Source organism: Eschscholzia californica, unplaced genomic scaffold (assembly GCF_041429995.1).
Source record: "Eschscholzia californica isolate CP2 unplaced genomic scaffold, dmEscCali1.0.p SCAF_4, whole genome shotgun sequence".
Lineage (NCBI taxonomy): Eukaryota > Viridiplantae > Streptophyta > Magnoliopsida > Ranunculales > Papaveraceae > Eschscholzia > Eschscholzia californica.
Window position 1 is genome coordinate 53,827,216 of NW_028238461.1, and position 23,362 is coordinate 53,850,577.

General features: G+C 35.3%; 2 protein-coding genes and 1 long non-coding RNA gene across 5 annotated transcripts; all 3 read left to right on the forward strand.

Annotated features, from left to right (window-relative positions):
- Positions 1–940: 940 nt before the first annotated feature.
- LOC147546188 (large ribosomal subunit protein eL36y-like) lies at positions 941–4,236 on the forward strand. Of its 2 annotated transcripts, XR_015223776.1 has the most exons (5): positions 941–1,052; positions 1,320–1,431; positions 1,525–1,724; positions 2,747–2,888; positions 4,175–4,236. XR_015223776.1 is itself a non-coding variant. In XM_086636618.1 (4 exons), exons 2-4 carry the CDS (start codon positions 1,330–1,332, stop codon positions 2,775–2,777), a joined length of 333 nt encoding a protein of 110 aa, XP_086492744.1. In that variant the 5' UTR covers positions 952–1,052; positions 1,320–1,329; the 3' UTR covers positions 2,778–2,956. The 2 variants fall into 2 exon arrangements, 1 of the variants encoding a protein (XP_086492744.1); XM_086636618.1 differs by lacking the exon at positions 4,175–4,236 and having other exon boundaries at positions 952–1,052; positions 2,747–2,956.
- Positions 4,237–8,849: 4,613 nt separating this feature from the next.
- On the forward strand, positions 8,850–9,411 carry LOC147546189 (uncharacterized). Its single transcript, XR_015224279.1, has 4 exons — positions 8,850–8,870; positions 8,954–9,041; positions 9,121–9,204; positions 9,336–9,411. It is a non-coding gene; the product is annotated as an uncharacterized LOC147546189 (long non-coding RNA).
- A 1,236-nt stretch (positions 9,412–10,647) lies between these two features.
- LOC147546190 (U-box domain-containing protein 13-like) lies at positions 10,648–16,347 on the forward strand. 2 transcript variants are annotated; one of them, XM_086636620.1, is made up of 5 exons: positions 10,980–12,125; positions 13,361–13,509; positions 13,631–13,747; positions 14,167–14,595; positions 14,783–16,347. In XM_086636620.1, exons 3-5 carry the CDS (start codon positions 13,652–13,654, stop codon positions 15,938–15,940), a joined length of 1,683 nt encoding a protein of 560 aa, XP_086492746.1. In that variant the 5' UTR covers positions 10,980–12,125; positions 13,361–13,509; positions 13,631–13,651; the 3' UTR covers positions 15,941–16,347. The 2 variants fall into 2 exon arrangements, with proteins under 2 accessions (XP_086492745.1, XP_086492746.1); XM_086636619.1 differs by lacking the exon at positions 13,361–13,509 and having other exon boundaries at positions 10,648–12,125.
- The last annotated feature ends 7,015 nt before the right edge of the window (positions 16,348–23,362 follow it).

The window sequence follows — 23,362 nt, forward strand, 5'->3', positions numbered from 1 at the left end:
AAACTACATTGAATAAACTTTAATTTGTCATCAATTTATTTATGATACCCATTTAAAGTGTATTTGGATTATTCTAAAACAAAACGCCCTTACAAGTTTTGATAAGGTGAACTTGAAAACTAAAATAAATTCGAATTGATTAAACATGAACATTAGATAAGTTGAAAATGAACATCTCAAGTAGAACAAGTTTAGCTTTCAACAAAAAAAAAAAGTACAACAATTTTATTAGAAACACATCCAAGACTAAAATCAACGTTAACTTACATTTGTTTAAATCAAATGGTACAATTATTGGAATCTTCAGCTTAATTCGTTTAATAGTTTAATGAAGTTTGGATGGTACGTACAAAACATCGAGATTGATGCAACTCTATATAATAACGCAGTTCTAATAATGAGGTATTTGTATCGATAGAGAGCATCTCGTAGGTACGTGAATATGATACATGTTTATGTTTATGTGTCAAATTAAACAAACGTTAAATAGTACAACATATGTACTATTTTTAGTTATTTTTTTTGTTGAGAGTTTTTAGTTTTTCCTTGGTTCAAGTAACATTTCACTCAAAGAAAGATGGTAAATCTTTTGAGTTTTTACAACATTATATATGAAGAGATTATAGAGTTGTCAAATTTATGGAGTAGGGATCTGTGCATTCCAATTGAACATAAGCTTCCTTTAGTAATTGGGGGTTAAGAATCAAGAGTCACTATAGGTACTCTCTAAAGTGTAATGCCATTCACCAATCAATGCTTGCTTCCCATGTATAGCCCAAAAAAAGAGTGCCTATATAATTTCCAAAAATTCTTCTCTAGTATATCTAGGGTTTTAAGAGATAGTTTTGTCAATTGGGTTAGGCTTGGACAGTTATAAACCGAAGCCCGTTGTGGTAACGAGCCCTAGAATTTAATAAGCCCATAAGTCAAGCCCACCAAAGCTAGGGTATCGATTTACCAACCAGAGGTTCTCACTATTAAAGCGATTGAAGAAGAGTATCAGTGCGAGTTTCGCAGTTTGGTTTTGCCGGTGGAAATCTCAGATCGAATAGGTACTGTTTCTTGTTCTTGATTTCAATTTAATTCACAAAACTGTTACTTTCTGTTCTGATCCTATACTTGTACATGTCAAACCCTAAATCAATCTAGTTACTTTTCGTTTTTCTAGGGTTTTATTTTATTTATGAATAGGTAACATTTGATGATTATACACTGTCATTGTTAAATATTTTTTTAGGCCAACATCTATAAATTAGGTTATATGAATGAAAGATAAGTAGAAAATGGGTTTGATTATATTGTATAATTATTTTGAGCAGGTAAGTAATAATGGCTCCTCAACAACCCAAATCTGGGCTTTTTGTTGGATTAAACAAAGGTCATATTGTCACTAAACGAGAACTAGCTCCTCGTCCTTCTGCCCGAAAAGGGGTAACTATCCTTCTTCTTATTTGATTTGGAATTCGGCATCGAAATGTGAAGCCATATATGTTTTGGTTGCTAACTTTGTAAGTTTTGTTTCAGAAAACTAGCAAGAGGGTTCTCTTTGTGAGGGGTCTTATTCGTGAAGTTGCAGGATTTGCTCCCTACGAGAAAAGGATCACTGAGCTTTTGAAGGTAGGGAAGGACAAACGTGCTCTTAAGGTGGCCAAGAGAAAGTTGGGCACCCACAAGAGAGCCAAGAAGAAGAGAGAGGAAATGTCCAACGTTCTCCGCAAGATGAGGTTAGCATTTGCTTCCGTTATTCTCTTCCAATGCGGTATTAGTTATGAAATATGTTAAGGAACATGTTAGACCCGTAGTTACTAAGTAAGTAATAATACATATACACCCACACACAATGCTCTAGAAAACGTTTTTTCGGCTCAAGGCCTTTACTTTCACAAGGCGTCAAGGCGAGGCAGCGCCTCGAGGCGTACTTTTCGATGCGTAAAACTGTAAAAGGCATGAACTATTTGTTTTTAAGGAAATTGAAATCTACTATGTAAAAACATAACATAGTTTTCTACTTTAATATCATAATATCTGGAGTGTTTAATAAAACAAAAATACCGATCTTAATATGTTGGCCAACAATTAAAAATAACAGGTGAGTTCATTTGCACACATTTTATTGGTTTTGTCATTTTACTACGTTAATTTTCCATCACCTAATCAAGCTGCAGTCTTAGTGTGAACAAGTCAGTCCTTGGAGTGGTGTATTACGAGATGCCTTAATCTAGGATATTGTGTAACATAATCTTTGTTCATAGTTCCCTTCATTGTTATCTTGTGTTCAATCAATGCATTAACTTAAAGAAGAATCCACAAAATCAAATATTGTGGGTAGCTAAGATGTCAAATTTCCTCTCATGTTGGTAACCCTTCAATTTTGTGGTGAAACATCAAATAAACAAGAGAGTCCCGAATGTTCTTTTGTGTTGGGTTTCTGATTACTGTTTATAGTCCAACTTGCGTTTCGAATACGGAATCGTAGTCCATCTAGCTAAGGAAAGTAATTTTCTTGTATAACTCAAGTTTATTTATTCTTGAGCTATTTTCACTCTATTGTATGCTCTCGACTCATAATGATAAAAAAAAAAAGAATACTTCACTATATCACAACATATTTAGCTAATCCAATAGTATGTAAAATGGAGAAGTTAATTCTGATATATTAAGATGTTTCTAAAGCTTCAGTAATAGTGCCCATTGTGGTTGGAGTGATAGTTTATAACTTTTCCGCCATTGTTGCTTCTTTGTCCAGGTCTGCTGGTGTTTCAGAGAAGAAGAAATGATGAGATACTTGCTGAAGATCTGATTATTTTAAGCTCCCCAGTTTTCTAGAACTAGTGTTGCAATTTTGAATGTTCAGCCCCTTTGATGGTTTTCTTTTTGTTAGACAATGTGTATCCCGAAAAGGGAGATTTACTGTTTGGACCCCCTTTCTTATAATTGACTTGCTGTTTGGACTCCCTTTTTCCAGTGTTGCATTTTGGACTCCCTTTTGACGGAATCATTCGAGAATATTCCGTTTCTAAAGTTATACTTAAAAAAATTCCTACTTTACCCTTACATAGTCAATATTGCAGTTTGGACCCCCTAATTTATTTAACAAAAGTAGTTTGGATTCATCTTCTTCTTCTATTTAACCCATGTTCTTCCTCCATTTGAGCAAAATCAAGATAAATTTGCAACCCATGAAAAATCAGGATGAAGAAACATGAATTCCTAAAATCAAAGGGTTACCACCCAAAATCCCGTAATATCTTCCTAACCCTAGTTGAAGTAATGAAAGTAAACTAGTTCAAACTTCTAATGGATCAACAAAACCTGAAAATAACTCATGAATTCATGGAAGAAGACTGGTTTTTATAATCAATAGTTTACTTGTTGACTTAATAAACCACCTATTAATTCATGAGTTTGAATTTTAATTTGTGGAGTCCAATTCTTACTAATAACCCTCTTTCATATTCTCTGCAAATTCCATTTTCAAATCTTTCTGGTAACCACTCTGATTTAAATTCATCATTTACATCAAACCTAGTTGGATTTCTTAATCCCCATATGAAAAATTTATCACTGACTTCATATCCCTGGGTATGAATTTGCAGATTTAACCATATTATGAGAGTTGGGTATGGAAAATTTTGTTTTTGGATGGAAGATACGATAAAGTAATAACATCATCATCGTTATCACCTACGGTTAGTCTGTGAGGAAGATGAGTCCAGATTGAGTTATAGATAGAAATGGTGTATGATCCACATATATATATATATATATATATATTAATTCGTGAGGAAGACGAGATCCGAATGAATAACCGACGTCAACGACGAACACAAGAACATATCGGATATGATACGATTGGTGGACGACCATTGTTGGATTCAGTGATGATTTCCATTCTTCCTCCAACTTTTGTTCCTCTTCCTCCTAATTCATTAACAAAACCATCCATGGATTTGAAGATGATAAAGTTGTAAAGACTAAGAACAGTAACAAAGTAACTCAAAAATGATGCCATGAGTACTATTGTTAATTCTAGAGAGAGAGAAGGGTAAAATAGTCCCGTGTGTTTTGGAGCAGTTATATTTAACATTTTTTTCGAAAAAGGGAGTCCAAAGTGCAACACTGGAAAAAGGGAGTCCAAACGACAAGTCAATTATAAGAAAGGGGGTCCAAACAGCAAATCTCCCCGAAAACTATGACTTGATATTCTTCAATGGCAGTTTCTGATGATTGTGATAATGGGTGTACACCTATAAGAGCATGTCCAACCCCAGCCGGGTTGAGGCCATAAATTCAAATTTATGGCCTCAGCCCCCCGCTCCAAGCCCAGCCGCTTGGAGCGGAGGCTGGGGCTCGGTGTTCAGTCGCCCCTAACATTAGGGGCGACTGAACACCGGCCCCAAGTGACCGTTGGGGCCCCAACGGTCACTTGGGGGGCATCCCCTAGCCGTTGGAACAAATCCAACGACTAGAAATGGATCCAACCCCTATAAATAGGGGTTGGATCCATTTTCATCTCTCACCCTCTTCTCATCACTTTCTTTCTCTCATTCTTGCAACTTCCTCTCCATTTCTATCTCTCTTTCTTTCAATTTTTTTTTGATCTTTTCATTTGTTCACCCATGGATCCATTAGACATCAATGAATTCGATAACCAAAGTTATATGGAAATGTTGTCCCCTAATTCTACTTACCCGTCGGCTCAATTAGGAGTTGATGATTATGAAGTATGTGAGGATTCTTGTGTGCAAGGAGGGACGTCTTCGACAAAGATAACTAAACGGAAACCGTATAAGCCGGATGAAGATATTTTACTTACTAATTGTTATTTGAAAATCACATTTGATGCGGTTGTCGGAAATAGCCAAAAATATAAAGTATTTTGGCAAAAAATATCAGATGAATATAATGCGAGTGCAAAGTTTCAACGCACACTTAGAAGTTGTAAATCTCGTTTCAGTGAGATAAGCTCGGAATGTCAAAGTTTTATATCGACTTTGAGGATAATAAATAAAGTTCCAAAAAGCGGAGAAAACGATTATGACCGGGTAATTGTTTCTAACTTTTTAATTTCTTTTTTCTATCTTCTCACTTCATTCATATAATATACTTATATATATATTTTGTTTATTTTAGTTACAAAGAGCTATCGAATTGTATAAAAAAAATCATCAAGGTAAAGGGTTTAGGTTCCTACATGTTTACAAAATTTTGATGACACACAACAAGTGGATGGCAGACATGCCAGGAGAGTCAACATCCGGTAAAAGAGATTCTAATACCAATCCATCGGAAGAAAGACCAATTGGCCGTAAACAAGCCAAAGCAAATGCAAGAGTTGGCGAACCATCCACACATTCTACCGCTTCAAAAACTCCCAGTGAGGGATATTGGGAAAAAAGAGACGAAGATTCCCAACAAAGATCAGTAACTTTGAGTGAAGCAGTACAGGTTCAACAAGAGACCCTAAAGGTGCAACAAGATTTTCTACGGGTGCAAACGGAGGTGGCGAACCGACAATATGCGATGGACTTAATGAAGATTGATATTAGGTCTCTCGACGAACATGCTCAACAAATGCTTTTAGCGGCGCGAGAGGCTTGGTTCAACGGTGCACCACGAGACCCAAAAAACCTCTTCTAGTTATTTTTAATTAATTTTTCTAGTGTTGTTTAGTCGTATTTAAGTAGTTTTAAATTTTTAATCAATTATTAGTTGTAATCGATGTTTTTTTAATTGAATTTTATTAGTAAATTGGGAAATTCCAAATTCAAATTTTCGGCCTCAAGATAGGCTGGGGCTGGAGCTGAATTTTAGAGGCTGAGCTGAGGCCAATAATTTTAGGTGAAAAAGTGGTTTTTTCGGCCTAAGACAGGCTGGGATTGGACTTGCTCTAAGTCTCATTCCCTTCCAAGTAGTTTCCGCATGTTTTCAACAACAAAAAAAAAAAAAAAAAAAGTAGTTTCCGCATAAATACATAATCATTTAAACAACTGAAAAGCAACGTGTCGTTTGGGTACATATTATGTATTACTTCTTCTAGGGTTTACTCGTATGCTAAGGGATGGTTGTTTAGTCTTTCTGATTAGGAAATTGCAACTCAATTTCCTGGCATAAAATTAAGTAAAAATTTCAGGGGAGATAGAGAGTTGAAGACATAAACTATTCATATTCTTTCAATGGAGAAGCTTCAAACAAGCTTCCTCAAATGGAAAGAAGGTTTAACAAGAAACAGGTTAACTCGCTAAGTAGTTAATAACCATCACCAGACTTGAACATAAACAAGATCTCTGAAACTCTCTCTATATATGTAGATATAAACTCACAACTGGTTCATTAATTTGTATTCAACATTTGATCAATCTATCTAATATAATCTTCATCTTGGTACAACTACTTGAGTTGCAGGTACTATCTTGTATTTTAACTTCTCCAATAGGGCCTAACTCCCATTAAAACCGACTTGCAAGAAAAAACGTTTTTAACTTGCAGGAACGAAAAAAAACAAGAAAAATCAACTCTGGGAAAATGAAATATACTGAGGAGAAGCATCATAGTCACCCACACCACCTAGAGTTGGTGCGCCATGAAGTCCCTTACACATGTGATGGATGCAAAGAAACAGGGTTCGGATTAAGATATAGATGTGAACCTTGCAATTTTGATCTACACAAAGACTGCATTTTCGCATCATCTTCCACAACTCACCCTTTCTACAAACAATGTAGCTTCAACTTCTATGAATCCCCACCAGGTTATCGTGAACGTTATTGTGATGCTTGTGGAAAAGATATAAAAGGGTTCGTCTATCATTGCCCAAAACACGGGCGAGATTTACACCCATGTTGTAATAATCTACCAAATGAGATAATAGGAGAAGGTGTGAAGTTACAACTTAAAGAGAAGTTATCTTATGAGTGTTCATATTGTGGGAAGAGGAAACTTTGGAAAGGAGGAGTAACCGGATGGTCTTATGTATCTACATGCAAGGATTATCATTTTCATGTTAGTTGTGTGAAGGAAATGCTTGTGAATAAATGGAAGAATGGGCACTTTTTGAATGTTAGGAATGAAATAATTGTCCATGAGAATGAAAAAACGAGTTTGACAATATTTGAACACAAAATGGAACTGAGTAATGTTCGTCTTCAGAAACGTTCAAAATATCAAAAGTATCAGAAGTATCTGAGGATATTTAAAATGGTGGTGAAGGTTATTGTATCGACTATCCTAGGAGATCCGACGGCTATTGTTGGTTCCATAGTTGAGGCTCTAATTCATCAACCAAGTTAGATATATGCACTCATGGTAGTGCTATGGAAGTAACTAATAAGTCTTTATTGTAAATATAGTTTCTTTTATTTTCCAAGTAATTAATAAGTCCTTTTTGTGTATATAAATGCAAATAAATTGATATATACAATTTTTATTTCACTCTTTCAAATTAAAACAAGTAAAAAGAATGATAAATTAGATAGTTGTTCAAGAAACAATCTCTCCCAATATGAAATCTTCATTGGAAATGAAGTGAGAGTCTGTCTAGCCTGGTTTGACCCATTTCATACCCTTCATTTAATTATTTGGTAGAAAGTTATTCTCCAATCATGTATGAGATTCAAAATTTTACAATTGTTTATAATGTATGATTAGTTAGGTGAATGGATATAAAATATTAAAACAACTCCACCTTATTCTAAGAATCAAATTATGTTTTTCTAAGTATAATGATAGATTGACATTTTCTTCATCGTCCAAGAGTCTAAATCATATTTTATTTAGCAGTGTCAAGATAAATTAGATATATTGAACAACAAATAATAGAAAAGATAAATTGGAAAAATAATTAGAATTTAAAATCTTACTTGTCATTTATGAGTAACATTATTTTTGTTGAACAAATATTAGACCGTCATTATAGTATGAAGTACAGTAATAATAATTTGTTTAACTAATATGGTTTTTGAGTTGTACTTTATAAGAATAAGATAAAAAAAACTAGGTTAAAGAGATTTTAGGATGAACAAGAAATCTTGATAGATTTTATCTCACAACTCTTTGTAAGTACCAAACAATTTGGATGTGGAAGTTTGAACTACTTAGACAAATCGAACCTTGGTAAATACCATTGGAATCAAAATCCAAATCAAAAACACCAATTATGTGAAAGATCTTTGGAAAGTGAAAGAGGGGATGGATGTAGGCGGGCACACACTTAGCTGTCCTTTACTGAGGAGAAGAATAGGAAAACCATATTGTAGGATGGGGTCACATGAACCTGCCTACCACTTTCCCCTTGGTCCCACACCACCCCCTTACCCCTAATCCTAAACCACCCAACTTTCATTTCTAAAGAAAATCATTTTTATTTGAGTTAATTCCTATATGGCCCCCTACTTTGTGACCAACTTCCTTTATGGCCCCCTTTTTTTGTAAATTCAAATATGGCCCCCTTTTTTGATGTAATTGTCCTAACTACCCTTCCTTAAAATCTTTTTTCAAAATTAAAAATAAAAATAAAATTATAATTCCACCTCATTTCCTCTCCACCACACATCTCTCTCCATGTCAACTCTCTCTCTCCACATGACCTCTCTTTCCAACTCACCTCTCTCTCTCTCTCTCCAACTCACCACTCTCTCTCTCCAACTCACCTTCATCTTCTCCGATTGAAGTCGCCGGCCGGAGATTTTTCCGGCCGGCGACTTCCAAAAAAAAAAAAAAAAAAACAATTTCTCTCATCTCTCTCTCTCTCTCTAAAAAATCCGGCGAAGGGAAGGGGGTTTCCCTTCGCCGGAACCGTGAACAGAACGATCTGCTCTGTTCACGGCCAGACCTTTGATGGTAGAAAAAAATTACTTCCAACCAATAACCAGGTAAAATTACTTCTATATTTTTCTCTTCATCTCACAATAGTGTTCATAATCTCTCTTCTTAGTTTTCCTGTTCACATTTTCAGAATTCAACTATTCAATACACAGGATACCACCCTATAGGTAGTAGAATAAATGCAAGCAGCTCAACAGACCCAACCACTCAACAACAAAGTATGATGAACCCATCTCTGTCTCTCTCTTTATAGAGATGATGTTTCTTGTTGCTAACTTATGGGTTTTAATCTATTAGGTTTTCTGAAGAGGAGGCCAATATTGGTGGGTATTGGTGCATTAGCTACAAGTTTACTTCCTGCCAGTTCTGTATTTGCTAAAGGTAAACAGGGTTTGTTAACATAACTCTCCTCCCTTCATCTAAATCCTAAAATGGTATCTCATTTTACTTATCTTAATGGAGATTTGGTACTGATAACCTCACAGTCTAGATAAAAATTGTTTTGGGTGCAGATGGACTAGAAAATTATCAAGCATTTGTAGATTCATCAGATGGGTATTCATATTATTACCCCTCTGATTGGAGGGTAGGTTGCCTTTTCCAGCCTTTGCAAATTCATCCCTCTCTCTAAAAATCCGGCGAAGGGGGTTTCCCTTCGCCGGATTTTTAGAGAGAGAGATGAGAGAAAATTTTTTTTTTTTTTTTGGAAGTCGCCGGCCGGAAAAATCTCCGGCCGGCGACTTCAATCGGAGAAGATGAAGGTGAGTTGGAGAGAGAGAGAGGGGTGAGTTGGAGAGAGAGAGAGGGGTGAGTTGGAGAGAGAGAGAGGGGTGAGTTGGAGAGAGAGAGATAGGTGAGTTGGAAAGAGAGAGGGGTGAGTTGGAGAGAGAGAGATAGGTGAGTTGGAAAGAGAGAGGGGTGAGGTGGAAATAACTTTTTTTAAATATTTTAAATTTAGAATTAAGAAGGGTAGTAATGACATTTACTTGAAAATAGGGGGCTATATTTGAATTTACGAAAAAAAGGGGGCCATAAAGGAAGCTGGTCACAAAGTAGGGGGCCATATAGGAATTAACTCTTTTTATTTTTAGTAAAATTATTTTTAAAACTTCCTCAATGGATTCAAGACTACAAAAGACAGAGAAATTATCGTAATAATGCAATACTATGGAATGATGCTATATTTTTTGCAAAAACAATAAAGATTAAAATCGTAAAGGAGTATTAAAATAAAAAAGAACTTTTTCGTTGTAACGGAAACGTTAGATATTAACTCCATCAAATTAAATACTAAACTAGTAACCTCCATAGCGTAAAGGATAAATTGAAAACGGTTAGACACACATCTTTTATCCTACTAGTCTCCCTTCGCGATTCTACGACAGCGCAATGTTATAAGTATTAGAAATTAGATTCTTTTGTTTAGTTGGAAATTAGATAATCTTTTTTTGTTTAGTTGGAAATTAGATTTTTTTTTTTTTTTTGTTGAAAATTAGATTTTGTATTTTTTTTTTTTTGTTGAACTAATTAGATTTTGTATAGAAAATAAAAATTAGAGTAAATGAAGAGAAAACTAAAGTAGAGTAATTAGAGGGAGCGGTGCCACAGTGGCGAAGACACCAAGCACCATTCATCATTGAGGTAAGTACATACACGTCGACCATGTGCCGCGCTCTTCTCCATATGGGACCCACTTTCTTTTGAACCAAACAAACCTAACCCTACCCTATTACAGTATATTTTTGTTAACCCGAGGTCCAATTATTACTATTTGTTCACCCTCCCTCCATATGGGTTTTGAGATGAGAGCCGCTTTTTAGACATTAGGTCATACTTAATTGCAAAATTTGAATCACATCCTTGTTTTAAGCTAGCTCATTTTTGATGTTTCAAATTGATTTACAATATCTTAAACAAAAAAAAAAAGTTGACTCACAATATAGACTCCTACTATAGATGTAATTTTGTACCTAACCCAACAATTTTTCAAGAACTCCTTCTCTCCTTATAGAATTCTATATTTTTACACTTTCCCTAATACGGAAGTATTGAAAAATCACCAAACTCAAACAAAATTTAGTTTTGAATTTTAAAAGATTTGGTTGGTGGATTGCTGCCATGCTGCTAAGACGAATGAGTAATTCTCTTTGTTTTCTGTTTTAGACCGACCACGAAACATCTCGTGCCCAAAGAGCTATGAAAATCTTTTGATACCATGAGATGTTTCACAGTTAACTAGGCAAGAAACTCTCGATTTCGAGAGTTTCTTTGAAAAATCTCTTTGAAGCCCAATTAATTTGTCTCAGACGAAAGTGGTTCCTGAAGGCGGAAAGGGAACTCTTCTCTTCGCCGGAATAGTAAGAGAAAAGAATAAGCAATAACATGAGAGACAGGGAAGACAAGAGAGAAACAATAGAGGAGAGGAAAAAAAAAAAAAAGGAGATAGAGAGAAAGAGAGAGATAAGAATAAAGAGAAAGAGGGAGGTAAATGAAGAGATACAAAGAAAGAAAATTGTTGTTGGTAGTGGTGGTCGGAGTTGGTAGTAGTCAGGTACGACCGTACGAGAGATGAAGATCAAAAGTTAAAAACTAAATAAACGGATTTTTTGACTCAAAACACGATTTTCTCTTGGATAAATATAATTGATCAAAGTCCTCCTCCGGAGACAATTTAGGATGCCCCAAAACCGCAACCATTTCGATTAAGAAAGGACACAATGCTAATGTAATATTGGGGAAGGAGTTAAGATAGAACTATCAAAAGATCACCACCATCTCTAGTCAAGTCTAAACCCTAGTTAAGCTATTCTCACTCCAGCCGCGCCAAAAAGATAATAATAAAAACAGAAAGTCTCTGGGCGTAAATGGCTGGAAAGATTTCTCACTTTCTCTCTCTCTTATGAAGATGAAGACGATTCGCTACTTCCTCCCGTTCCATTTCCAAATTTGCTGATTCATTCTAGAGAGAGAAACTTCATTTTGTGAAATTATATCTATCTATCTAGAGAGAGAGATTTGAAGTGTTGATAGAGATGGAAGAAGATAAAGGAGTAATAGCTCAGAAATTAATAGATATAGTTAATGAGATATCAACACTAACAGATTTTAGATGTGCAATAAAGAAACAATATTGTGTTCTTTCAAGGAGATTGAAGCTATTGACTCCGATGTTTGAAGAGTTCAAAGAAAGTAGAGAACCATTCACTCAAGATACAGTAAAATCACTCGTTTCTTTGAAAGAAGCTCTTGAATCAGCTAAGGATTTACTCAAATTTGGAAGCGAAGGAAGTAAAATTTATCTGGTGCGTTTTTTTATTCATCTTATAAACTAAAGATATCCATTTGTAGCTTAATCATGGATTCTTAGTGTAGTTTTGTATAGTTAATGAGGATTAGGTTATGAAAATATCAGGTTTTTGTTTCCTTGATTTGATCCTACTCCTGTGGTTTCGTAATTTAGTATACTAATTTAGATGAGAATTAGTTGGGATATTCCCCAATAATCTGGTTTATCAGTTAATTCTTGATTACCCTATTTGTCATATAATTCACTTTACTTGTTCTATTGATCTATTGAGTTAGGACTTTAGTGTTTACAATATCCCAAGTGTTGCTCTCAAACCTCTAATTTTGGATTGGTTCGAAATATAAAAATATTGATGAAAAGGAGGTCTAGAATATTCTTTTTCAGATTAGGTTTAGCTCTCCCATGCCAAAATTCAGCAAATTAATCTATTCGTTTAGTTGTATCTATCAAACCCTCATTACGAATTAAGAGTATCTAGGTACTCAATGAAAGTGTTATTCAACATCATCCAACTCAAAGTGGTCTGGTGAAAATATTTGTTCTTTATTAGGTTGACTATCAAATGTGAAAATTGTTTTTGGTCAAGATAAGTTAAAGTACGCATCGAAAGTTGGTGTATGTGGAATGCGGTTAAGAGGCGTGGTCGTAAGTTTCTGAACGTTTGGATATAAAACCGACATCCGGATGCAAATTTGGGTTCTGTTAGCTTTATGTTAGGTGTTTGTATAATTTTTTATGTTCAAGTCAATGGGATTTGGTGTATTTTTAGTTTAGATTCTGGGAACATCTTCATCAATAGCTCCACATAAGACTGGCTTCGATTGTTCTTATGGAAGCATCATATCTTGAAATAATGGTCGACCCAAGATTTATAATGAAACCCAATATGAGCATTTTCCATTTCCAACCGAAAAGAAGAATTGAAGTTTTTTTTTCTCGGTTAAGAAAGGTCTCATTCAATACTAGGTACATGGTTAATTGATTTAAAAGGTCGGCAAAGTACTGAAATCAGCAGCACACGGGCAACTCATCAACTATCTATTTTATCCGACTTTATATGGCCAGTAAAAGATGGTTTACTTATTTTCAGCCTTCAAATTATATAGACAAGTCACAATTCCACTTTCTTATCATCCTCCTCTTTTACTAGTTAAAGTTTACACGTTTGAATTGATTTGACCACTTCCATTCATGGTTGTGCTGAAGTAGCAAATCTGATACCTGTTCCAGGATAAGCAGAGCAAGTGCATTGAATGACTTAAGCCCTGTAGAGGTGGAAACAGTGTCGCTTCGTCTTGTGTTTGCGGATTATGTGTTCTTCAGATGCATAAATCAAGCAGACTTGCTCCACTGTTCTGAACACACACACTCCGTTTCAAGTTAAAACCCAGGCTCTACGTGTTATAGTTCAAAACATTATATTTGCGGCTAAGTCATTGTGTGTAACTTGCTTTTATAGGCTATGTATAGATATTGAGTCAAGTCCTTTATCTCATGCAGGTCCTAGAGAGGGAGCAAATCATGAACCATTTCCAGGAAGTTACAGCACAGTTGGAGCAAGCTTTAAGTGGAATACCCTTTGACGAAATAGACATATCAGATGAAGTTAGGGAGCAGGTATTTATCCCACTCTTTCACTCTGAAACAAATGGGGTTTCCCCTGCTTAAATGAAATGACCACTCCAGTCTCTTGCTCTCAATGCTGGTGTAAATGAGCACGAGAGTGCTATAACTCTTGAATTTCGTTTCAAATGCAAGAATAGAAGCTTATTCTGCTGCGGGAGGATATCTACTTTTAATCTTCGTATGATGGAAAATTTAGAATATCTCAAAATGTTTGGTTTACAGATAGAGAGTCACTTATGACATCAAAGATCTCACAGGAAGCCATTTTACTTCATAAATGTGTTATGTTGAACGTCCTATAAGGAATTCATGGTCCACCTAGAATAGAAGGTGGCAAGGGCGTTACATGGGTTATTATCAATTTTATACTTTCAGTCGTCTTAAAGTTTCTTGAATTCTTGGTTTGTCAGGTTGAGCTTGTGCTTTCTCAGTTTAGAAGAGCTAAAGGACGGATTGATACACCAGATGCTGAGCTCTATGAGGATCTGTTCTCAGTTTACAAACAGACTAATGATGGAAATTCAGATCCTGATGTACTTAGGAGATTAGCTGAAAAGTTACAGTTGATGGGCATAACTGACCTTACACATGAGTCATTAGCTTTACATGAGATGGTTCTAGCGAGTGATGGAGATCCTGAGGAGAACATAGAAAAAATGTGTATGTTACTTAAAAAGATCAAAGAATTCGTTCAGACTGACAATCCTGATCTAGATGCTCCTTCAAATGAACAAGTGCCTCCTCTTGGGAGCCCCAAATCTCCAGCTATACCGAATGATTTTCGTTGTCCAATATCCTTGGAGTTGATGAAAGATCCAGTAATCGTCTCCACAGGACAGGTACAATCGCTATTGATAATTCTTTTCTCTTCTCTTGTCAAAATCTATGTGCTCCAAAACATCAAATTTCTTTTCATTTTGAGTTTTTTTGGAGAAACTTTCTCTACACGGAAACCGTCATCGGAAACCTGGGATTTTTTTACGAAGGGTTTAATATTCGATTTGACGTGATTCTACTATGTTGCAGACTTATGAAAGGGCATGTATCGAGAAATGGATTGAAGCAGGGCATGGCACGTGTCCTAAGACACAACAGACTCTTACAAGCAATCTCGTGACACCCAATTATGTATTACGTAGCCTCATTACGCAGTGGTGTGAGGCCAATGGTATGGAACCACCGAAACGAGCAGGAACCTCCCTACGGAATAAATCTGTCTACCTCTCCTCCTCCGTCGAACGTGAAAATATCGAAAACCTAATTCGTAAACTCAGATCTGGTAACCTCAATGACCAACTATCAGCCGCCGGTGAATTACGACTTCTTGCCAAGCAAAATGCAGACAATCGTGTCTGTATCGCAGAAGCTGGTGCAATTCCTGTTCTCATCGATCTTCTTCAGAAATCTGATTCACGAACCCAAGAACACGCTGTTACTGCACTCCTTAACCTTTCAATCTGTGAGGAAAACAAAGGTATAATTGTGTCTTCTGGGGCTTTACCCGGTATAGTCCGTGTACTCAGGAAAGGAAGTATGGAAGCAAGAGAAAATGCAGCTGCCACACTTTTCAGCTTATCAGTGGTGGATGATAATAAGGTGACTATCGGTGCATCTGGGGCGATCACCGAACTTGTGAAATTGCTAAGTGAAGGTAGTCAGAGAGGGAAGAAAGATGCAGCAACTGCACTCTTCAATCTCTGTATCTACCCAGGGAACAAAGGACGAGCCGTTAGGGCAGGAGTAGTTCCTACTTTGTTGAAATTACTAACAGAACCTGAAGGTTGTATGGTGGATGAGGCATTGGCTATACTTGCTATACTAGCGAATCACTCTGTAGCGAAAGCAATAATTGGTTCTCGCAATGCTGTTCCGGTTCTGGTAGATATAATTACGAATGGGTCCCCGAGGAACAGAGAAAATGCAGCTGCAGTTCTTCTACATCTCTCGTCGGGAGAACAACAATTACAACACCTAGCAGAAGCTCAAGAGCTCGGCGTGATGGCTCCACTTCTGGATCTTGCTCAAAATGGCACAGACAGAGGAAAACGAAAAGCTGGGCAATTGATCGAACGTTTAAATAGGTTGCTTGAAGAGCAGCAAAACGAGACCCAAGCTCCTCAAACCGAAACCCAAGAATCAGAACCACCATCTGCGTCAAACCACGACGACAATTTATTCTTTTAACTACTTTAATTTTATTTATTTTTCTTACTCAATTTCTCATATTCCTTAGTTGGTTTTGAGAAACGAAAAGGCGGAAATCTTGCTTGATTGGGAAAAGGAAGGAGATGGCACATAACTTGGTCCATCTTCTAAGCCATTAATTATTTGTTCCCTGTGGGGGTTGAAGGATATGAAGTATCACCCAAATTAAGGAACAATCTAAAGAAGAGGAAGAAAGAAGAAACAAAGTGTGAACTACATAATTGTGTATTGTATCAATGTATTACCATCTGTTATACTATAAACATCCTAAATTTTTATCAAAGGAAAAACATGTTAATTTGTATCTTCAAATGTGCTTGAAATTGTAACGTTTATAGAGTTTTTTCTTTTTTAATAATGCAAAATAATGAAAACTTGTTATTTAAGCTTGTCTTCTGCATCAATTGGTTTTGGTACATATAAGGATAGAATATGCTTCTAGTTATCTGAAATCGTCGTACATACTAATACACCCTAAACCAAAGACCGTAGAAATTACCCTAAAAAATCATTGTTTATACGACAATAACACCCAAAAAAAAAACATATAACCTGCACAACTGTATTGAATTCTCATCTACAATTTTCCTTATCAAAATTCTCTTCACCTCATCCGTTAACATGTTCTCCCATGTTGCTCCATTGGTCTCACGATAGGCTATTTCATTGCAAATTCTCCCATGTTGATCTAATATGTCTAAAAGGTAATTTTCATAATGTCCCATTGCAATATCTAATGTAATTCACCTAATTAAATATCTCAAAATTATCGGATGTCCACCTAACTCTGAAAATCTAATCCAACTTCCTACTTCTTAAGAAAAATTAAAAAAATTAAATCTAGAAACCAAATGGGAGATTTTGACATTGACCCCCCACTTTTATATGGACTACAGCCCCGTTATTTTAAATTTTTGATTTACACCCCCATATAGAAGGAAAACGTTACCTTCTAGTTAAATGCCAGTTGTGTGAATCACACATGTGAATCAGAACAAAAACGCCCTTATGTATGATTTTGACATTGACTCCCACTTTTATATCGATATTAGGACTACACCCTCATTTTTTAAAAACTTTTGATTTATACCCTCACGTGGACGAAAACGTTAATTTCTAGTAAATGTCAGCCGTGGGAATCACAAGAAATTAACTTTCTCCGTCTACGTGGAGGTATAAATCAGAAGTTTAAAGAAAATGAGAGTATAGTCCTAATATTGATATAAAAATGGAGGTCCATATCAAAATCTCCCTAACCAAATTGTTGGAATGATTGTTATTGTAATAGAAGGTCATGAATCATGATAGGGAACATGTGGACCTAGCTCCAAGGGCTGGTGGGCTTGTTTAAGGTGTTTGATTGATCCACTAAAGAAGACTTCTCTCTTAAGGCTTAAAGTACTGCACAATTTCCATACTCTAAATTGAAGAATAGACTACCACTTTTATAGTTGTCTATTTTTTTATTGGTAAACTTCTCAATTCTCTCTCTCTCTCTCATATGATGTGATTGTTATAGGTGTTAGGTGATGTTTATAACTTTAAGACATAAATAGGACAGAGAAATACTTATAATTATATTAATTAAGTGCTCTTAATGCTCCATGCAGCATGCAATTAAGGTTGCATAAATCAAGTGATGTTATAATATGGGAGAACCATGTAGCTGAAATAACCAGCTAGCTAAGGAATCAAAAAGTAGAAAAGAAATATTATAAGACAACATGCATGGTCCTCTTTTAACAAAAAAAAAAAACATGCACGGTCCAAATTCAACTTTAGTGGGAAATTAAAATTATAAAAAGAATAAACTTAGTACTTGAGAAAAATGAGTGAATAAGACACCCTACTCTAGGTTTTGTTCTCTCGTAACAGATCAACTTGAAAGTTTTGTTCTTTTAATCCAGATAAAGAAGTAATTAAAATTAACTTTTTTTGTTTCAAAGAGAAAGGAGAGAGAAAAATAACAAAAATATTTTGTAACAGAAAAAGTGAAAAAATATATTAACAGTAACAGAGTTGTACATATTCTCAAAAAAAAAAAAATCATCTAAATATTTTACATAAATTAGAGACTAGACGAGTAACTAGACGAGAGACTAGACGAGAAACTAGTCTTATCAAGGAGGCAATTTGGAAAGAAAAAAACAGTATTTTATCAGTTAGGAAGGGATGAACTAACAGTCATAGAGACTAGATACAATCTACATATGAAAGTAACAGATGAAATTGGATAACTATTTGGACAGAACCAGACTATATATATACTGGACCACTTCAATTATGAAGCTATGACTTGAAATAAGAGCAGTTGGATTAATAAATTTCAATGGGGGATTCTGAGTACTTGACCAAACAAATATTACTAGTAGAATTTGTTGTAAGTTGTAACAGTACTAGTTTAGTCTTTACTTGTTTGACTGGTCGTTTAATATATAGGACCTATAATGTACACCAACAAATTAAGACAGACAGAATACAGTATTCATCATATCAGCCTAGCTTCTCTCCCCCCCTCCCAAAAAGCTTCTCATTATAAGTTTTGGAATTGTGTATAATTTTGTGGACCACCCATAGTTTCATCTTCATTTTCAACTTTTCAATTCAATCATTTTGTGTTGAATGGTTGGTTTATTTATTTCTTCCTTCCTTCGAGAATCTCCTCCCTTCTTACACAGGGTTTCGAAGAGATATTCAGAAGTAATTTAATAAAGAGATAAATTACATTTACGTATCCTAGAAAGGTTGTTAAACAATAGTTCGAGAACCTAGATATTTGAATTCAAAATTGAAATACTATTAAGACTCACATTCCAGTACCAAATTTTATATTTGTATCATTTTAGAGAAATTCCATTCATCCCTCTATTCTGGTCCCTCCTCCAGCCCTCCGCCTATGTGGCAACATATCATTTGAGTACATTTTCTCACAATTCTCTCTCCAATTGCTCCACACTCAAGTGATATGTTGTCACATCGGCGGAGGGCTGGGGGAGGGATCAAAATGGAGGGATAAATAGAATTTTTGATCATTTTAGGGTGATAAAATGTTTATGCATCAGAATTTGATATGTGTTTTTCAATATGTATAGAGAAAATCGTTTTGACAGAAGACTACTCGCTCATTTTATCAACTTTAAAATGATGATAGGTCCACAGAGAAAAGGTGACTGGTTGAGCAAACGATTTTCTTTTAGTCTTTTTGAGTGGGGGAAAAGAATTAAAATGTTCTACTCATGAAAAATAATGTACCTTCGTATAGAATGCCACTCTAATTTTCTCATATTAGGACAAATTGACTTCTAAATTTTTTTTTTCCTAAGCTGATAGATTAGTATGTGAACTTTAGTGATGCATAATATGTGACAACTTAAGGAATGGTCAATCAGGATTTAGTTTATAAGTGGAGCCATCTAGAGTTTGTCTTTTGTGTTTTGCCTTGGTAATATGGAAATTGGAAAACTAGTTCATTCATTCAGTATGGAATGAGAACATAAGAACAGTTAAACATGACTAAGGAATCCTGACATGGAGGCTCAGTTGAAATTGATCAAAGAAATTGTTTTATTCCTTGATGATTACAAAAGAAATATAAGACTCTATTTATAGAGTTACAATACTACTAGTTTCTAACTTTACTAGTTTCTAATATTTTACTAGTTTCTTAATAGTTTATACTAATATATTTACTAGTTCCTAAATCTTACTAGTTTCTAATATTTGATATTTCCTAATATCTATTATATGGGATATCTTAATATATAGAAAGATATTTCAACACTCCCCCTCAAGTTGGTGCATAGATATCGCACATGCCCAACTTGTCTACCATTTTCGAAAATATTCGACTTGAAACTGCTTTGGTAAGAACATCAGCCAACTGATCTTCAGATCGGACCTTTGGTAACTCTACAATGTTGTCTTCCAACTTTTCTTTAATAAAACATCGATCCACCTCAACATGCTTTGTGCGGTCGTGTTGGACTGGATTGTGAGCAATATCACATGCTGCTTTATTGTCACAATATAATTGAATTGGTCTTTCAGAAGGATATCCTAAATCATCCAACAGGAGTCTTAACCATAACGCTTCACATATGCCATCAGCCATTCCTCTAAATTCAGACTCTGCACTTGAACGTGCAACAACATTCTGTTTTTTACTTCTCCATGTAACAAGATTTCCACCAACAAAGGTAAAATATCCTGCAGTTGATCGCCTACCATTTACTTCACCGGCCCAATCTGCATCAGTATATACATCAATAGTTCGACAACTCGAATTTTTAGTAAACAAAATACCTTTTCCAGGAGCCGCCTTCAAATATCTCAAAATGCGTAAAACAGCATTCATGTGTTTTTCACCGGGATTGTGCATAAATTGACTAACAATACTTAACGCATATGCAAGATAATCTCCTCATTCATAGCTGCTTTCCATTTTGAATCAGATAAGGCTTCCTGTACATTGTTAGGAATATATACAGTAGATAATTGATTTACAAACGACTTATTTGATTCTGACAACCGATGATCTGACACATACTGACTCATAGGATATTTGACTCTACTAGTCAGCTCAGGTTCATATGTCGGTTTAGGAATACCTCTGGTTTCACGCGACGGTAATATTTTCCTAGGTGGTTCGGAAGGTGCTTCAGGAACATCCTCGACAACTGATTGGTTTGGTGTATTACTAACCCTTGGTTCAACGGCTTCAGTTGGAGGTGAATCCACAATTTGTTCAACGATTTCATTAACACTTTCTTCCATTACCGATTCAGGTGTTGGTAATTCTGGAATTTCAATTTCAGCTCTACTTATTTCTTCAGGAATCAAATTTACTTCAATATTAGACCCAATTTTGTTCTCTTCTACATGATTATCCGTTTCTTCATAATCAAGAGTCAGAACTTCCTGCTTAGTTTTCTCCCCCTGAAGTTCAGATTCAGGTGAAAAATACTTAGAATCTTCATGAAAGATAACATCCGATGTAACAAACATTCGTTTAGTTGGAGGATGATAACATCTGTACCCTTTCTGATTTGCACCGTACCCTACAAATACACATCTTAATGCCCTTGGAGTTAATTTTGTACGTTGGTGCTCATGAAGATGAACAAATGCTACACACCCAAAGACACGGGGAGGTAAATTTGAAACTGTCGGAGAAGTTGTAGCATCCGATAGAGCTTGAAAAGGAGTCTTAAAATCAATAGTACTAGATGGTACTCTATTAATTAAATAGGTTGCAGCAAGAAGTGCTTCTCCCCAATAAGATAATGGCATATGTGCTTCGATCAACATAGCCCTGATAACTTCTAACAAGTGACGATTCTTTCTTTCAGCGACCCCATTTTGTTGAGGGGTATTTGGGCAAGTAGTTTGATGAACAATACCATGAGAAACCAAATAAGTTTGAAGTTCATGATCCATATACTCTCCTCCGTTGTCACTACGAAGTATCTGAACATTTGCGTTGTACTGAGTACTAAACTGTTTATGAACCTTCTGAAACAATAACTTTACCTCACTTTTAGATTTCATCAAACACACCCAAGTCATCCTAGTACAATCATCAATAAAGGTAACAAACCACCGAGCCCCACCCAAAGTAGGAACCTTAGATGGACCCCAGACATCGGAATGTAAGATCATAAAAGGAGTTGGACTTTTATTTAAATTTAACGGAAACGATGCACGATGACTTTTTGCAAGTGCACAAACATCACATTGAAAACTTGAAACATCGCATTTAATAAATAGCGATGGAAATAACTTCTTAAGGTAACCAAAGGAGGCATGCCCCAGACGGCGATGCCATAACCATATTTCATCTTTATTTTTTATTTCAGAATTGTTCACTACTAATGCCTGACGCAATTTATTAGAGCTTTCAGATACTAAATCCAAGTAATACAACTTTCCTCGCCTAACACCATAACCAATTGTTTGCCTTGTCCGGATGTCCTTAAAGACACAAAATTCAGGCCAAAAGATGACAACACAAAATAGAGTGGTGGTTATTTGAGACACTGATAATAAATTATGATCTAAAGATGGGACAACCAAAACAGAGTCTAAGTTCAATGTGTTCGTTAGAGTTATAGGTCCTTCCCCTACAACAGGGGCTGAGGTGCCATTGGCAGTAGAGACATATTTATGTGAAGACTCGTTTATGGTTGAGACCTGTCTAGAATCAAAAGTCATATGATCTGTAGCACCAGAATCAATTATCCAAGTACTATTCGAAAATTGTGTAGACATATTTAAAGTCTTGCCTACATTACCTGTAGTGGCTATTGTCGATGAAGCTTGCTTAACAGTTGGATCTACAAGGGTCTTCTTAGAGTTTTTCTTTCGATTATGATCCCACCATTCTGGATAGCCTAATAGTTCATAACAATGACTTTTGGTATGACCAATTTTGTTGCAGTGTGTACACTTATAAGTAATTTTGTCAGATTGACCAACAACTTTAGCAAAATTTGAATTTGCCTTATTGAGAGTCATTATTGCGGAAGCATCAGTTGCCCTTCACTTTAGCTAAACCAAAAAACAAGATGAAGATGAAAGGTTCTTCTCTTTCAATCAATATAAATTCCCAAACAAAAATTTAAGACTTTTGGCTCTGGTACCAAGTTGAAATTGATCAAAGAAATTGTTTTATTCCTTGATGATTACAAAAGAAATATAAGACTCTATTTATAGAGTTACAATACTACTAGTTTCTAACTTTACTAGTTTCTAATATTTTACTAGTTTCTTAATAGTTTATACTAATATATTTACTAGTTCCTAAATCTTACTAGTTTCTAATATTTGATATTTCCTAATATCTATTATATGGGATATCTTAATATATAGAAAGATATTTCAACAGGCTCCTCCTTCCTTCTCCACTAGATAGGGGAAAGAGTGAAATAGGAGAAAGAGGAGAGAGAGAGAGAGAGAGGTGGCAATGGGGACATGTCAAAAGCAAAAGCTGATGTTTGAAAAGTGAGAGAAAACATCTCTCACGCTTATCCATGATTTATGTGGGTCATCAAATAAATGACTAATAATGTTCCATGGATACTAGAACTTTTTCCATAAATTTGTACTTGTACAAATTTCCTAGGAAGATACTATGATTAATTAGCCCACAATTCTTTAGAAAAATACAAATATTCTAGAGAGGTAAATAAGTAATGCTAGGAAATAAGAAGAAATTAGGTAGATATTAGACAAAAATCAATGTAATATGTCGTTATTTGTATTTTCGATAATTCTGATGCATTGAACTTCAAAATACGACAAGTGACACATGATTTTTGCCTAGGATTTGTCTATTTTTCTTGTTTCACCGACATTACTCAAGATAAATAGCAAATCATATTATTATTGGGAACTAACATTTTA